This window comes from Tenebrio molitor, chromosome 5, assembly GCF_963966145.1.
Source record: "Tenebrio molitor chromosome 5, icTenMoli1.1, whole genome shotgun sequence".
Lineage (NCBI taxonomy): Eukaryota > Metazoa > Arthropoda > Insecta > Coleoptera > Tenebrionidae > Tenebrio > Tenebrio molitor.
The window spans coordinates 17,400,435-17,414,786 of record NC_091050.1 but is presented as its reverse complement, the minus strand read 5'-3'; the positions used below and the strand labels follow the sequence as shown (position 1 = coordinate 17,414,786).

At 34.8% G+C, this 14,352-nt stretch overlaps 7 protein-coding genes across 8 annotated transcripts; 4 read left to right on the top strand and 3 right to left on the bottom strand.

The window, feature by feature from the left end:
• Positions 1-1,580: 1,580 nt before the first annotated feature.
• LOC138130740 (brachyurin-like) lies at positions 1,581-2,715 on the bottom strand. Its single transcript, XM_069047363.1, has 5 exons — positions 2,380-2,715; positions 2,164-2,330; positions 2,021-2,110; positions 1,833-1,972; positions 1,581-1,780 (listed from the first exon to the last, which is right to left on the bottom strand). Exons 1-5 carry the CDS (start codon positions 2,595-2,597, stop codon positions 1,607-1,609), a joined length of 789 nt encoding a protein of 262 aa, XP_068903464.1. The 5' UTR covers positions 2,598-2,715; the 3' UTR covers positions 1,581-1,606.
• A 590-nt stretch (positions 2,716-3,305) lies between these two features.
• LOC138130734 (brachyurin-like) lies at positions 3,306-5,543 on the bottom strand. 2 transcript variants are annotated; one of them, XM_069047355.1, is made up of 7 exons: positions 5,416-5,543; positions 4,413-4,687; positions 4,165-4,364; positions 3,946-4,112; positions 3,803-3,892; positions 3,611-3,750; positions 3,306-3,560 (listed from the first exon to the last, which is right to left on the bottom strand). In XM_069047355.1, the coding sequence occupies exons 2-7, from the start codon at positions 4,473-4,475 to the stop codon at positions 3,387-3,389; spliced, it is 834 nt and encodes a 277-aa protein (XP_068903456.1). In that variant the 5' UTR covers positions 4,476-4,687; positions 5,416-5,543; the 3' UTR covers positions 3,306-3,386. The 2 variants fall into 2 exon arrangements, with proteins under 2 accessions (XP_068903456.1, XP_068903457.1); XM_069047356.1 differs by having other exon boundaries at positions 4,416-4,687.
• On the top strand, positions 5,441-6,666 carry LOC138130735 (brachyurin-like). Its single transcript, XM_069047357.1, has 7 exons — positions 5,441-5,559; positions 5,612-5,633; positions 5,684-5,834; positions 5,884-6,050; positions 6,102-6,191; positions 6,249-6,388; positions 6,439-6,666. The coding sequence occupies exons 1-7, from the start codon at positions 5,497-5,499 to the stop codon at positions 6,607-6,609; spliced, it is 804 nt and encodes a 267-aa protein (XP_068903458.1). The 5' UTR covers positions 5,441-5,496; the 3' UTR covers positions 6,610-6,666.
• Positions 6,667-7,086: 420 nt separating this feature from the next.
• On the top strand, positions 7,087-8,334 carry LOC138130739 (brachyurin-like). The gene is made up of 7 exons (XM_069047361.1): positions 7,087-7,225; positions 7,281-7,305; positions 7,359-7,509; positions 7,561-7,727; positions 7,780-7,869; positions 7,925-8,064; positions 8,117-8,334. Exons 1-7 carry the CDS (start codon positions 7,169-7,171, stop codon positions 8,279-8,281), a joined length of 795 nt encoding a protein of 264 aa, XP_068903462.1. The 5' UTR covers positions 7,087-7,168; the 3' UTR covers positions 8,282-8,334.
• Positions 8,335-8,477: 143 nt separating this feature from the next.
• Positions 8,478-10,153, top strand: LOC138130738 (brachyurin-like). Its single transcript, XM_069047360.1, has 7 exons — positions 8,478-8,916; positions 8,967-8,991; positions 9,049-9,199; positions 9,251-9,417; positions 9,467-9,556; positions 9,613-9,752; positions 9,805-10,153. The coding sequence occupies exons 1-7, from the start codon at positions 8,857-8,859 to the stop codon at positions 9,967-9,969; spliced, it is 798 nt and encodes a 265-aa protein (XP_068903461.1). The 5' UTR covers positions 8,478-8,856; the 3' UTR covers positions 9,970-10,153.
• A 149-nt stretch (positions 10,154-10,302) lies between these two features.
• On the top strand, positions 10,303-12,151 carry LOC138130737 (brachyurin-like). Its single transcript, XM_069047359.1, has 7 exons — positions 10,303-11,061; positions 11,113-11,137; positions 11,198-11,348; positions 11,399-11,562; positions 11,616-11,705; positions 11,758-11,897; positions 11,950-12,151. The coding sequence occupies exons 1-7, from the start codon at positions 11,002-11,004 to the stop codon at positions 12,118-12,120; spliced, it is 801 nt and encodes a 266-aa protein (XP_068903460.1). The 5' UTR covers positions 10,303-11,001; the 3' UTR covers positions 12,121-12,151.
• A 763-nt stretch (positions 12,152-12,914) lies between these two features.
• On the bottom strand, positions 12,915-14,122 carry LOC138130741 (brachyurin-like). The gene is made up of 6 exons (XM_069047364.1): positions 13,975-14,122; positions 13,749-13,915; positions 13,535-13,701; positions 13,397-13,486; positions 13,196-13,335; positions 12,915-13,148 (listed from the first exon to the last, which is right to left on the bottom strand). Exons 1-6 carry the CDS (start codon positions 14,023-14,025, stop codon positions 12,981-12,983), a joined length of 783 nt encoding a protein of 260 aa, XP_068903465.1. The 5' UTR covers positions 14,026-14,122; the 3' UTR covers positions 12,915-12,980.
• Between the last annotated feature and the right edge of the window lie 230 nt (positions 14,123-14,352).

Sequence of the window (14,352 nt, the reverse complement as noted above, 5' to 3'; positions counted from 1 at the left end):
AGATTCGGTCACTTGTAAGAGAAAAGCTTTTCTGGTTAAGACCAAAATAGTTATAAGACCATCTAAAAGTACTGCTTCCGCATCTTTTTTCATTATTTGGTTACAAGCGAACCGTTGTCACATTCGTGTGAACCAGTGCTAAACCTACAAAAGTGTGTTGTGCGTAATTCTGCATTGAACCGAATAAACCGATTTTAATTTTAACGTCAACGAGCATTTGTTCATACTCCCAAGACGAGTAAAATCTGAGCACTTGTCCCGGCAGCTGGACAAGTTTAAGCAAGCTCAAAAAGAAGTTGCCTGGCGCCCATTTTCATTTTTTTCAACCCACACCCTATGCCCCGAAAATCCCCTGAGAGCCCGGTGCAGTCACTGGCCAACTTTTGGTCATAAGGTCATTTGCGACACCTAGTTTTTGAAGCAAGAATGATATAGCTAAAGCAGTGCTTTCAATTAATAAATAATACTTCCCAAAAAACTGGAAAAGTGAAATTTGAATTTTTCCAGAAGTAATACTATATTATTTAACGAGTTCGTATGTAAATTGGGCTCTTTATGGCATGAGTGGACCAGTTTAAAGGCACACGCGTGCCAAAAAGAGCCCAATTTACATACGAACGAGTTGAATATGACGTTTTTTTGTTCGACGTGCACCTTAAAGGCTCCAAATCGCTTAAAATCTTTAAAATTAGCTTGACGTTTCGTTTTGACAAGTCGTGACATTTATAAAAATCGGTTCACACAGGAGAAAATTCTCAAATTCTGACAATTGGCGAACAAAAAACATTATTGTTTGTTGATTTACGTAAATTTCTTTAAACAAATGTTTTTTTTCATACCCCTGGATTTTATTTTTGACAAAAATTACGTTTATAAATGTTACCTGGTTTTCCGAAATTAAAATTGTTAATCATTTGTCACATTGCAATGTTTTCCTCCTGAACTTTTATTTCCCTTGTTTTTGAAATAAATTTCATCTCAAGTACCATACTTTCGAATGAGGGGGACAAGTCTACCACCCTGGAGCAAAAGCGCATTCAAAAACAAACATCTTGTTCAAAATGATTTTGACATTTAGTCAAAAAGATTATTAGAGGTGTTACTAATAACCGATTAAACTGAATACTAATGGTAATAAAAAAGATAAATAATATTAAACCATAGAATATGTCTGTAAATCATTAATGTAATCAGCAATGCAAAAGAAATCTAAAAGTGCAAAAATTATACAGTATAATGTAATTTTGATGTTTTTATCAAGAATGAAGATGCTAAACATATACCGGGTGCCCCAAAATTCGCAGAACAACTCCATGGGGCAATGTCAACTCATGTTAGGATATTATGAGTAAAATTATAAAAAATTCTATATCTTCTAGATTTGAAAATATGGGGGCTCAAAAGGTGCAGTTCTGATCTCGATTATTTTAAATATTAAAAAGGATTTTGACTATTTGTCTTTTACTAGCCAGTGGAACAAAAATTTTGAATGATTGAGAGCATTTCCATGATGCTTTTTGGATTCTAAACGAGAAGAGAAATCTAGTGGAAGTGTAGTGATAAGTAAAAAAGAACTTGCATCGTATTAATTTATTTATTATAAATTTTAATGCATTCCAGTTGTGTTGTAAATCCAATCAATATAAGGAAAGACTCTTGTATACCCAGATGGGTCGGTACTCTCGCACCCATTTCCGCTGATGAACGAAGCTACACCAACAATCATCATGTATCCCCTCTGATTTCCTATTGTTTCTACCAAGGGTCCACCGCTATCTCCCTATCATAACAACAAATAATAAATTAAACAAAAACATCATAAAAAAACTTACTTTGCAAGTTCCCTCATTATAATTTCCATCAACACAAGCCATATTATCAGTGATTTGGTTCCCATATATCAATCTGCATTCTTCATTAGACAGGACAGTTAATCGGACCCAACGAAGATCATCGACGAGTCCAGCAGTAGCTAAACAATCACTTCAGTATGAATTAATTCGAATGATTTTATACCTACCGTCATCAATTTGACCCCAACCCAGCGCCATTGCTCCGGTATAAGATTTGAGATCGCTTGTTGGAAGAAAATCAATGGGACTAATGTATGCTACAATAGACAAATAGTAATGGTTCTATTTTACATCTCTGCGGGATACTTACTCGTGTAAGTAATAGGCATGCGAAGCTTGATAAGACCAAGATCGTTTTCAACAGTGTCCGGGTTGTAGTCTGGATGCAAAACGTAAGAATCTGTTGCTAGTCTCTGTCCATTGGGGTCGTTGGAATTCAGATTGTTCGAACCCAATCGAATCGTGAATAGAGTGGCACTAAAATTGCAACTGTGGTTTTCAAAATACATAGACAAGCTCAACTTACCCATCGACACACTGACCAGCTGTTAGAATCCATTCTTGGTTGAGCAAAGTACCACCACAGAAGAAAGTTCCGTCAGGGGTACTTTTGTAAATGGCGGCAGAAAAGGGGAACTGGCCGGCGTCTGCAAGGTCTCCTCCGATGATTCGACTTTGTCTGCTACAGTAAATTGGAGCTATGACAGCAGCTTGCAACACGAGAAGTACCACGAGAGGAGTCATCGTAGCAGATTGTTGAAATGGTGTCAAGTACGGAAAGTAATTATTGGCACCGTATAAGTACCTTCCAGGCGGTATAATTTTTCAGTTTTTATAGCAGAATTCAAGTGCACATCCGGATTAGGTTTTATGGACCATACTAACTAGGAAAGAAAATAGGTATATCAGTGTAGGCGCCTTAAGTAGCTAATTCTTTTATTACAAAACATCATGATAAGAGCTGTCGAAATGGCTTCTGTTATCTGGCTGGAAATGTTTAAACTAAATTTGGGATTATAAAAATTATCCCTAAAATATATTTCCGTCATAAAAGTGGACGATATCCTATGGAATCAGACTTAAATTACAAGAATTAGTTAACATTTTATTAAATGCATTTTGATAATTGTGTCAAGCAATAATGATTAATAATAATACGGTGGCCTAACTACAATAAAAGCAGAAATTATTGTTGGATCAGAGCGATAAGCAATGCTGGGTGCGGTCAATATTTGGATGGGTGGTTAGCTGGGCCTCCTCATTCTGTTGTCACTTCATTCCTTCACTTCAGTGGATGGACAGAAAAGTAAACAATAATACAATAGTATAGTGCTCCGGCCTAGATGCCGTGCCTTTTCTTTGTAATAAAAACAATACTAGTAATGATACTAATACTTACAAATTTTTCTTCTCTTTGTCAACAATCTACTTTAAAAAATTTAAGTAGGACAATTTGATACAAGACTTTAAACGATTTTTTATTAGACTTTTACGACAGAAGCTACAGGTCATGCAGATAATTTATGTGAAATTTTATCTTGGTTGGACTCCAGTAATGTTGGTTATCCAGTCAGCATATGCAAAAACTCTGGTATATCCTGAAGGATCGGTGCTTTCACATCCTCTCCCGCTTACAAAGCTAGAAACACCTTGCAACAGAGCATTGCCGAATTTTATAAGGTAGACCAAAGGACTTCCGGTGTCACCCTGAAAAACATCTTGAGCGGAGCAATTCAAAATTTTTGAAATTATTTTACAACACATGCTCCTTCGTTGTAATTTCCATCGACACACAACATGTTATCTGTGATTTGGTTTCCATAAGTCATTCTGCATTCTTCGTTGGTCAGTGTGGCCAAAGAGACCCAGTTAAGATCGTGGGACAGTTGACCATCATCTGCAAAATACTAAATAAGGAACAGATGAAGAAGAAACAGTGAAGATTTTACCATCGTTAATTTGTCCCCATCCGAGAGCCAGAACGTTCCATCCAGCTGGTGTATTAGATACTGGTACAGAGTAAACCGGTTTAATGTAATCTAAATTTGAAAGTGATTTAAACTGTTTATTAACGAATGTGATATTTATGTACCAGTGAACTCTATTGGCATTCTAAGTTTTATAAGTCCGATGTCGTTGTCGAGAGTCTCTGGATTATAACCCGGATGCAAGACATATGTGGATGTTGATAAAACTTGTCGATTTGGATCGTCTTCAACTAAACTGTTTGAACCCAACTGAATAGTGAAGGATATTGCTCTGGAAATTAAAAAAATAGTCAGATGTTGGTCTTTGTACCATGACAGCTTACTGGTCTACACATTGACCAGCTGTAACGATCCATTGGTCTCCCAAGAGCGCACCTCCACAAAATATTTTGCTGGTGGCAGTGGTAACATTGACAACAGCTACATAAGGGAATTGTCCTGCTTGTGCCTGTGTCCCACCAATAATACGCCCTCCAAATGTACTTTTCAAATTTATTTCATTAGTATTTCGCCACGTGGATACCTAAAAATATACTAAATAAGTACTGAGTGTTTCAATCTTGGTAAGTACCACTTTAGAAGTTGAAACCAAAGTTGCAGCTAAATATAGATAAAAAACAAGAAATTGCTTCATGTTTGCTGACGTTTTATATCACTTTAGATTTTGACTGAACTATGAATGGATTAACACTTTTTACTACTTGACATGTCAACTTTCTAAAATAGATCCACCCGAATTAATCCGCTTTATCTACGCTTTTAGTAAGCTGATTAAACTGGATAGTTACTGTTGTAGTTGTGACGCGTTTAGGAAAGCTGTTCACTGGATTTTGAAAATTTTCATTTCTGGAAAAAAAAAGATGGAGTGGGCAAATATTTGAGAAGAAATTCTTCACTTCTTATCAGTTTAATACGCTGAAAATATTTATTTGAATATATATTATCAAGACATGGAAGGAGAACAGTCAAATACACAATTTTGAAGAAAATATAAAAATCGTCAAGAAATCTAAAGAAGCTTCTCAAAATCAAAGATCATTTATGAATTTTCTTTTTTGCAAATTGACAATAATTTATTTCAATAAACAGAAATCTTCAGTTTAAATTTTATTTAACTCTTGTTCTTTATCTCGAGTTTAATTGTGTTTCTGATCTGATAATCACTTCTTGTCTGAGGATCTCTTTAAAGAATCCTAATAAGCTTTAGAGATCAAGTTTTCTCCAATGTATGTATTATCTTTTATGGACAATAAGAATTCTATTTTATGGGAGATATAATTTATCTAAGAGAGATACATAAGACAACAAATAAAAAAATGCATATCTAAATGTGTGTCATTAGATAAATAAACTGCAATATTTCATTACTCAGCAAAAATTTAAATTGTATTAGATTATTTATTTATGTGTTTATGGAGTAATATCTTGACTCCATTAGAGGAAATCTTCTATCTGATATTTTCCTCTTTTTTTTTAATTTTTCATAATAGTTTATCCCTAGCATAACTAGCTTTATTCAATACTAAGAGTGTTATCAGCAAATATTTTGATACTTGATAAGGAAAGTATATTACCTAATGTTTCTATAAAAAGATGATTTGGCAGATAACCTGAATTACTAACCCAAAGTTCGTTTAGTTTCAAGCAAAACAAAAATGAAACAAATTTTTGTATCCTGTGTTTGTCTTCTTTTGTCGTGGCCTTCTTCTCTAGAAGCGGTATGACCCCGTTCATGTAAGCAAACAAGATATTAATCAAGTCTCATTTCAGAATCAAATCCAGAGCGGCATTAGTAAAACAGCAACTACGAAATCAAATAAAAATATTAATTGACTATTTCAGGTGGACGTGTTATTGGTGGAAACAATGCATTCAGCGGTCAATTCCCTTTCGTTGCGGCCATCCAGATCACCACCAGCGACGGTAGATACTTCTGCGGTGGTACCCTGATCAGCGACGACTGGATTCTCACAGCTGGACAATGCGTCGACGGGTGTGTTCTCTCCCGGTGTAAAAACATTTCATTTGATCGGATGTTCCAGAGCTATCCTCTTCACTATTCAACTGGGGTCAACAAGCTTGTCGAAAACGGATGGCAACCGTGTGACTCTAGCCTCATCTGAGTACGTCCTACATCCAAGCTATGACCCATTGACTCTTCAAAACGATATTGCTTTGATCCAGCTCCGCATACCCATCGAGTTTACAAGTGATAAATAAATACCATCACAGTACCACCACTGAAATACCTTTTTTTCAGATTATATCCTTCCAGTTCATTCTCTACCTACAGCTGATTTGGACAGTGGTAATAGAGTAGTGGTTCTTGGATGGGGACAAACCAGTGATGGTAATCAGACTTGTTAGGTGTAGAATTTTGCGATATTAATTCAATTTTGCAAATTAGACGATCCTGACCTCTCTGACGACCTCAAGTATGTGGCAGTTAGTGTTTTGACCAACGTTGAATGCCAAATTACATACGGAAACCAAATAACTGACGAAATGCTTTGTGTTGATGGAAATTACAACGAAGGAACGTGCAATGTGAGTCTTAAAAACTAAAAAAGAAATCGTGGATTAATGATTTGTTATAGGGAGACACGGGCAGTCCCCTCGTGGTTGTTGTTGCTTTGGGTAATGCTCAGTTGGTCGGAGTTTCAAGTTTCATCAGCGGAAATGGATGTGAAAGCACCGATCCTTCAGGATACACAAGAGTTTATCCATATGTTGAATGGATAAAGAATGTAACAAATATAACATTGTAAGCTATTGTGTTGCAACAGAAAAGATTTGCCGATAATTAATAGAAAACATGTTTTATATGTGTGTACTTTTATTGGATTTGGGGAATTGAAAAAGAAGATATAAAGTAAATGAAAATAAAAAAATTAAATAGTAAAAAAAATATGAATAAAAGTGTCTATTACAAAAAATAAAAAATTAATAAAAATGATAAATATCAATGGTAGGAGACACGAAGATAAAGTCGATTGAAGAATAGAAATAAAAGGAAGATAAAAACAAATTCTAATTTGGAGATAAGAAATATGACCAGGTTTACGATTTTTCACTTCGGGGTCGTCAGGTCCAACAAGATAAATTTTGTTTTTTTATAAAAAAAAAAATTAAATATCTACATGTTTTAATACTCTGCTATAAATTTGTTGATAAAAGTGTTAAGCTCTTGATCTTCTTCAATGATATTAAATTATTGGAGTTGAAAGTCCACAAAATTTAAGCAATTTAAGATCAACTAAATACTCAGTGGCTCAATCAAAACTGTCTTGAGCCATCGATAGGTCAGTATTTCCCGCATCAACGAAAATGAAATTGTTGGTGATTTTGTTATGTTTTCATCTCTCTTGTACTTGGTCTCTTGAGGTAACACCAAATATAAATATAACTGTTCAGTTTTCATTCTTCAGAATCTTTTCAGGTGAAGCTAGATGGCAGAAAGATCGGTAGCGATACATGATTATGATTGGTAAATAATTTTAAAATATCTGTCTTTTAGGTAGTCGCATTATAGGTGGTCAAGCAGCGAGAGCTGGTCAGTTCCCTCATGCAGCAGCTATCACAGTGCAAACCAGCGACAGCAGAATTTTCTGCGGGGGAACCCTTATCAACCAAGAATGGATCCTGACAGCTGGACAATGTGTGGATGGGTAATTAATTTCCAAAATCTGTTATCCTTGCACCGTTAGTTTTTCTTCCAGAGCAACTCTTTTTACAATCCAGCTTGGATCCAACAGTTTGGTAGAGAATGATCCTAATAAGGTCCAAGTAGCTTCTTCGGAATATGAAATTCATCCAGACTATGACCCTCTTACTCTGGAAAATGATATAGGGCTTATCAAACTTCGCATGCCGGTTGAATATTCCCGTAAGAGTATTTTTGATACTGTACAATATGATATTGTTTATATTTTTTGTAGAATATTTAAATAGCGTTAATTTCGTGGGAACCCACTACGTTGTACCGACTACTCGTCTTATGGCAATTGGGTGGGGACAAACAAATAATGGTAATGTTGAATCATGTCCTAAGATAACAAGGTAAAAATAACTTTTCTGATTTAGAGGATTCTGAATTGAGCAATGATCTAATGTGGACCGATGTAGTCGCCCTTTCTAATGACGAGTGTCGACTTGTCTATGGTAATCAAATTACCAACAGCACAATTTGTGTTGAAGGAAATTACAACGAAGGATCTTGTTATGTAAGTGATCTGTGAGAGTGTGAAAGTCCTGTTAAACGTTTTGATTGTAAAGGGCGACACTGGGAGTGGGCTCTTGCAAGATATCGGAAAGGGTTACATGATGCATGTTGGAATTGCAAGTTTCTTAAGTGGAAATGGGTGTGAAAGCACTGATCCTTCAGGATACGTCAGGACCTTTTCCTACCGAGACTGGATAAAGAACATCACAGGTGTTTAAACTGTACATGCATTTTAAATAACAACATAAGAAATAAAACAGTCAGAAAGAAATTTACCAATATACTGCACCTACCCTGTTACTTAGATCAAAGCAAACAAAATTTGAAAAAATAATATGATACTTGAAAGTGTTACGGTAATGATTGGTTCTTCAGCGGAACGTTGAGACCATCTGAAATTTAAAAATCCAATTTCTATTGATAGTGTTGAGATGTGAGTCAGTAGAAATCTAACGATTTCAAAATATTTCGAGGTTATAACAACAAATATGTTGGTGTCTTAAGTGATTATGTTGAATCATAAAATTATTTGAATTGATTAAAAGTATGAGGAATTATGGTATTAATGGATGACGCTGGTTAAAGAAAATTAAAAAATAAAGACGAACGTAGTTAATTAAAAGTATTTTTTAATTGCATATTGTAAAATTAAACTTTTTTATAAGTAAAAGCTTTTGATCTTCAATAAAATTTAGTTTATAGTAGATTAGAACTACATACGTAATGACTCAAGCAAATTGTACTATATCTAGCGGTAGATAGGTCAGCATGGTTTTAAAACAAGTAAACAAAGATGAGACAATTTTTAATAATTTTGTTGTGTTTTTATTTTGCCTGTATTAGTTGTTTTCAGGTAGCACTAAATATAGACTTATTTTCCCATAATTATTTTTAAACTTTTAGGTCAAACCAAATGAAAGAAAAATCGGTAACTGGCGGTAACTGATTCATTTTCAGATTTGAATTAACAATTGGTTTGGTTTAGGTAGTCGCATTATTGGTGGACAACCTGCAAGAGTAGCTCAGTTCCCATATGCAGCAGCCATCACTGTACAAACCACTAACGGAAGATTTTTTTGCGGAGGAACTTTGGTCAATACGCAGTGGATTTTGACAGCTGGACAATGTGTCGATGGGTACTATAATTTTAATTTCTATGTTTCTTTTGGTAGCAGTATACATTGCAGGGCAATTCTTTTTACAATCCAGCTTGGATCTAACAGCTTGGTGGCTGATGATCCTAATAAACTCCAAGTAGCAACCTCTGATTACGTAATACATCCAGACTATAATCCTCTAACTCTGGAAAATGATATAGGACTTATCGAACTACGCATGCCGGTGGAATATTCCAGTAAGAATCGTCTTAGGGAGGTATAAGAACGTTCACTTTTTTTTTGTAGCATATTTAAGAAGGGTTAATTTCGTTGGAACTCATTTTATTGAGCCGGCTACTGAAGTTATGGCAATTGGATGGGGACAAACAACAGACGGTAATTGTTGAATCATGGGTTAAGATAATTTAGAGATAGGAACGTTTCTAATTTAGAGGATTCTGGATTAAGTGACGATCTCATGTGGACCAATGTAGTGACGCTTTCTAACGAGGAGTGTCGACTTTACTATGGCAATCAAATTGGCAACAGTACGATTTGTATCGAAGGAAATTACAACGAGGGAACTTGTTATGTAAGTCGATTTAAAAGATGTCAACTGCATTTGATGTAATTGGATTGAAAAGGGAGACACTGGAAGTGGACTTTTCAAAGACATGACCAAAATGTATATCGAGATTGTTGGAATTGCCAGTTTTATAAGTGGAAATGGGTGTGAAAGCACTGATCCTTCAGGATACATCAGGACTCAGCCGTATAGAGAGTGGATATCGAACATCACAGTTCTTTAATAAACTCTGTATAAGAATCATAAAGAGATAGAAAAATATCATAGAATGTATCCATATGCTATCAAGTAAACAAGTAAAAACAAATTAAGAATTAGAGAGCAAAAATGTTACTCCAATAACTGTTAAAAAATATGAGTGAAATCCAAATATTTTCTAAACTTTTTAATAATATTTCTAAACTCCAGATTTTATTTTTTCTGAACTAGTGAATGGGTATTAAATTGTACATCATTCTCGATCCATAATAGAGATTTTGAATATTGGCACAACCCTATCCTTGCGACATTTAGACTCGATTGATTACAATTATTGTGACGAGAGAAGAATAATCGGGACACCTCTACAACACTCCCGAATATGCGCCTGTGTCGCGAACGAAGGTGATGTTATCAGAATGTATCTCATCGGCCAGAGAAACTCTGGAAGGTGTTTCGGGACTAGAGCATAATCAGATAAAAGAAGTTAATATTTATTTATAGAAAAAGAAAGAATTTATGTTAGTGATAGTCATTGACAAACGAAGACGGCGAAGAAGCGGTCGAAGGTTCAAAAGTGCAAAATTAAATTAATTTTTGGATTGTCGGGTTAATGTTGATTTTGTGTTACTCACCAGCTAACGATAAAATTAGTTGTCTTTGTTTTAACCTAGTTTCTAGAACCCACAGTCAGAAGATACTATTTACTCCCAAAATTGAATAAACACCGTGATACTCACCATCTACACAATATTTCAATATTGTACAACAAGTACCTACATTGGTGTCTTAAGTTAACAAATGAGCCAGGTCAGGTCTGATGAATGATGGCATAAATGTATAACGCAGTTGAAGAAAATAAAAATAAACAGGACGATAGTAAATTAAATATATGTTTTTAATTGTCACCTGTAAAAATTTACTTTGTTATAAATTATAAGCCCTTGTGATCTTCAATAAAAATTACTAAGAAGATTAAAACCACAGTAGGTATTCAATGACGCAGGCAAATTAGATTATATTTAACGGTCAGCACTGTTCCGAAACTCAAACAAAAATGAAACAATTTGTAACAATTTTGTTATGTTCTTATCTTGTCAGTATTTGGTGTCTTCAGGTAAAGTTAAATATAAACTGAATTTTGTTTTAATTTTTACGAAACTTTTAGGAGAAACCAGACGCAAGAAAAATCGGTAATTGACAACGCAACGACTGACTTAATTTCACATTTGAATTAACACATTTCGGTCTAGGTAGCCGCATTATAGGTGGTGAACCCGCAAGAGCTGCCCAATTTCCTTTTGCAGCAGCCATCACTGTACAAACCAACAGCAGTAAATTTTTTTGCGGAGGAACCTTGATAAATCGAGAATGGATTCTGACAGCTGGACAATGTGTCGACGGGTAACACATTTTTAAATCTATTTTTCTTTTGCTAGTGGTAAATCTCGCAGGGCAATCCTTTTTACAATCCAGATGGGATCAAACAATTTGGAAGGTGATGATCGTACCGTTACATTATCGACTTCTGAATATGTCATTCACCCTTACTATAATTCTCTAACTGTGGAACATGACATAGCGCTTATTAAACTCCGGATTCCCGTTCAATATTCAAGTAGGAATCATCCTAACAAGATACAACAAAACTCTTTAAAAAATCTTTTGTAGTGTATTTAATCAGTGTTGATTATGTGGGAACGCACTTCGTTGGGCCTAATATTAATCTTAAGGCAATTGGATGGGGACAAACAGCAGACCGTAATTATGAAATCTAAGATAACCTTAAAGGGTAGTAATTATTTTAATTTAGAAGATTCTGAACTAAGCAATGAGCTCATGTGGACCAATGTAGTTGCCCTGTCTAACGAGGAGTGTCGCCTTTACTATGGCAATCAAATTGGAACTAGTACAATTTGTGTTGAGGGAAATTACAATGAGGGATCTTGTTATGTAAGTTTATTTATAAAAAGTTACATGTGTTTGATGTAGTTGGATTGAAAAGGGAGATACTGGAAGTGCAATTTTGCAAGACATGGGCAAGATGTATGTAGAGGTTGTTGGAATTGCAAGTTTCTTAAGCGGAAATGGGTGTGAAAGCACTGATCCTTCAGGATACATCAGGACTTACCCGTACAGAGATTGGATAAAGAGCGTCGCAGGTCTTTATGTATAGGAAGGAACAAGAAATACAGAATTTATTACTACGATTAATTTTATATAATAGTCTGTTTTTTAAACTTAACTTTAAGCTTTTTTGACAAGCTTTCCAACGGTATAGGGTTTGTATAGTCGAATGTGAAAATCTAGGGTGCTATCTTAAAATCACTAAAAATCACTAAAATGATTAAATGTTTAATTGCTAAACACTGTTTTGTTGGTTAATTCATCTTTATGGAGTGACCATATTGTGTGATTATCTTTTGTTAGGCCTACTAGATTTTTGTATTGGCTTTTTAACGGAAAAATTGCACCAAATATAGCGATTTCAGGATAGCATCCTAGATTTTCAGGTTCGACTATACAAACCTTATATTGTTCAAAAGCTTGTCAAAAAAGCTTTCGACTGACCAATAATAAATGCGGGGTGCCATTTGAAAAAAATGAGTTTTTGACATTTTTATTTTGTTATATTTAAAATATCGCAGTAGGCATATGCGACTAAGCACGTTATTGAATAAACACTCAGCAGATGCGGCAAACATTAAGAAATCAAAGAGCGTCAATCATTTTAATTTATGTGGAACGATTTGAAAGGTACGAATTTTCGAAGGGAGCCCTGCAATTCGGAATTCTGTTAAAAAAAGCGCCACTGATCAAAAACGATGGCAGATAAGTAAAAACGACCTGTGTAGGTTTGATTTACAATTTAGCATAGAATCAAAAAATGAAATCAAACTGGGTAGTGCAGTAGAAGCGTAGCTATCATCTAGAAAAAAGTAAAAGTTGATATCTTTAATAACAAACAAGTTATGGGGCTTTTTCGCAACTCTGGGACATTGTATATTTGCGGAAAAATAATTCAAAAGCGTACAATTAATTATCTCTGGTAATATTATTAATCCAGCTAACGTATGGGTAAGTTCTTGTAAATCCAGATGGGTCAGTGCTTCCACATCCATTAGAACTAAGAAAACTGACTATACCAACATGGACTTCCACATATTTGCTGTAAGCATCCAGCAATGGACTTCCAACATCACCCTAAAAGAAGATCAATAAAAATTCGATAAACAGTTTATAAGACTTACAAAACAAGGTCCTTCGTTATATTGTCCGACAGTACAGACCATTTTACTTTTGATCTGGTTTCCATAAGTGATTCTACATTCATCATTATTTATGGAAACGACTTCCGCCACTTGGAGTTCATTAGAATATGAAGGATTCTCTATAAGATATTGCAAAATTAAAATTTTGATTATTTGGAAAGTGGTTGATAATTCATTTACCAATAGAACTTTCTCCCCATCCAATCACTCGAAGATTGGGTTTCGCTGGCAGTTCGTGCATTGCTAGTGGAGCAATTGGTCTTATGTAATCTACAAATACAACATGAATACTAACATTAACACAAGAATAAACTTTACCTGTAAATGTTATAGGCATACGCAACTTGATTAAACCAAGGTCATTTTCCCGAGTGTCTGGATTGTAATCTGGATGCAAAAAATACTCGGAAGTGGACAAAGTGAGGCGATTTGGATCGTCGCCTTTTAAAGTGACTGAGCCCAATGTAATAACGAACAAAACTCCACTGGTATTGTAAGAATTAGAGAAGGAATCAAATTTTTGGGAACTTACTCGTCGACACATTGTCCAGCGGTGATTATCCACTGGTCTTTGAAGAGGGCTCCTCCACAAAACGTTTTCATATTTGATTTTTGAACGTTGATGGCTGCCGCAAATTTATATTTTGAGATAAGGCCAGGTTCTCCACCTATAATTCGCGAGTGGGACACAAGTTGAACCTAGAAATCAGATTATTTGGACATTTAGTTATTTTACTCAGTAAATTTCAATTTTTTACCGTGGAAACAAATGTCAAGATAATACAAATTAGAATCGGATAGTTCTTCATTTTGAAATATCTGTTTATTCCTTCTGATTTCTTTAGATATACTAAGCTAGAGTTGACACACGGGAATATATACTAAACAACCTTCATTAATAAAGGGATTATTTCAGCGATCTTATCGATGACAAGTTGATCTGTAAATTTGCAGCATATGTTTGTTGGTTTACAAAAATATATTTTCAATGAAAAGCGAAACCGAAAAATAGTTAACAAAAAAATAAAATTTTCAAATTAAGACTCCAGATTTTGAAAATTCAATGCGATAAGATAGGATACGATAATTTATTGCCATGAACTAATAACACAAATGCAAAATTATCATATTTGACA

Excerpts from the sequence above, each read along its gene's own strand:
- LOC138130738 (XM_069047360.1), top strand. The coding sequence starts at position 8,857 with ATGAGACAATTTTTAATAATTTTGTTGTGTTTTTATTTTGCCTGTATT. Across the intron at positions 8,992-9,048 it reads ACCAAATGAAAGAAAAATCG|GTAGTCGCATTATTGGTGGA; the intron begins GTAACTGGCGGT and ends GGTTTGGTTTAG. Across the intron at positions 9,418-9,466 it reads CATGCCGGTGGAATATTCCA|CATATTTAAGAAGGGTTAAT; the intron begins GTAAGAATCGTC and ends TTTTTTTTGTAG.
- LOC138130741 (XM_069047364.1), bottom strand. The coding sequence starts at position 14,025 with ATGAAGAACTATCCGATTCTAATTTGTATTATCTTGACATTTGTTTCC. Across the intron at positions 13,702-13,748 it reads GCTGGACAATGTGTCGACGA|TGGAGTTTTGTTCGTTATTA; the intron begins GTAAGTTCCCAA and ends TTACAATACCAG. Across the intron at positions 13,149-13,195 it reads ATAACGAAGGACCTTGTTTT|GGTGATGTTGGAAGTCCATT; the intron begins GTAAGTCTTATA and ends ATCTTCTTTTAG.
- LOC138130734 (XM_069047355.1), bottom strand. The coding sequence starts at position 4,475 with ATGAAGCAATTTCTTGTTTTTTATCTATATTTAGCTGCAACTTTGGTT. Across the intron at positions 4,365-4,412 it reads TGGTTTCAACTTCTAAAGTG|GTATCCACGTGGCGAAATAC; the intron begins GTACTTACCAAG and ends GTATATTTTTAG. Across the intron at positions 3,561-3,610 it reads ACAACGAAGGAGCATGTGTT|GGTGACACCGGAAGTCCTTT; the intron begins GTAAAATAATTT and ends GATGTTTTTCAG.
- LOC138130735 (XM_069047357.1), top strand. The coding sequence starts at position 5,497 with ATGAAACAAATTTTTGTATCCTGTGTTTGTCTTCTTTTGTCGTGGCCT. Across the intron at positions 6,192-6,248 it reads ATGGGGACAAACCAGTGATG|ACGATCCTGACCTCTCTGAC; the intron begins GTAATCAGACTT and ends TTTGCAAATTAG. Across the intron at positions 6,389-6,438 it reads ACAACGAAGGAACGTGCAAT|GGAGACACGGGCAGTCCCCT; the intron begins GTGAGTCTTAAA and ends GATTTGTTATAG.
- LOC138130737 (XM_069047359.1), top strand. The coding sequence starts at position 11,002 with ATGAAACAATTTGTAACAATTTTGTTATGTTCTTATCTTGTCAGTATT. Across the intron at positions 11,349-11,398 it reads GCTGGACAATGTGTCGACGG|GGCAATCCTTTTTACAATCC; the intron begins GTAACACATTTT and ends TAAATCTCGCAG. Across the intron at positions 11,706-11,757 it reads ATGGGGACAAACAGCAGACC|AAGATTCTGAACTAAGCAAT; the intron begins GTAATTATGAAA and ends ATTTTAATTTAG.
- LOC138130740 (XM_069047363.1), bottom strand. The coding sequence starts at position 2,597 with ATGACTCCTCTCGTGGTACTTCTCGTGTTGCAAGCTGCTGTCATAGCT. Across the intron at positions 2,111-2,163 it reads CATGCCTATTACTTACACGA|CATACATTAGTCCCATTGAT; the intron begins GTAAGTATCCCG and ends TGTCTATTGTAG. Across the intron at positions 1,781-1,832 it reads ATAATGAGGGAACTTGCAAA|GGAGATAGCGGTGGACCCTT; the intron begins GTAAGTTTTTTT and ends TTGTTATGATAG.
- LOC138130739 (XM_069047361.1), top strand. The coding sequence starts at position 7,169 with ATGAAATTGTTGGTGATTTTGTTATGTTTTCATCTCTCTTGTACTTGG. Across the intron at positions 7,306-7,358 it reads GCTAGATGGCAGAAAGATCG|GTAGTCGCATTATAGGTGGT; the intron begins GTAGCGATACAT and ends TCTGTCTTTTAG. Across the intron at positions 7,728-7,779 it reads CATGCCGGTTGAATATTCCC|AATATTTAAATAGCGTTAAT; the intron begins GTAAGAGTATTT and ends TATTTTTTGTAG.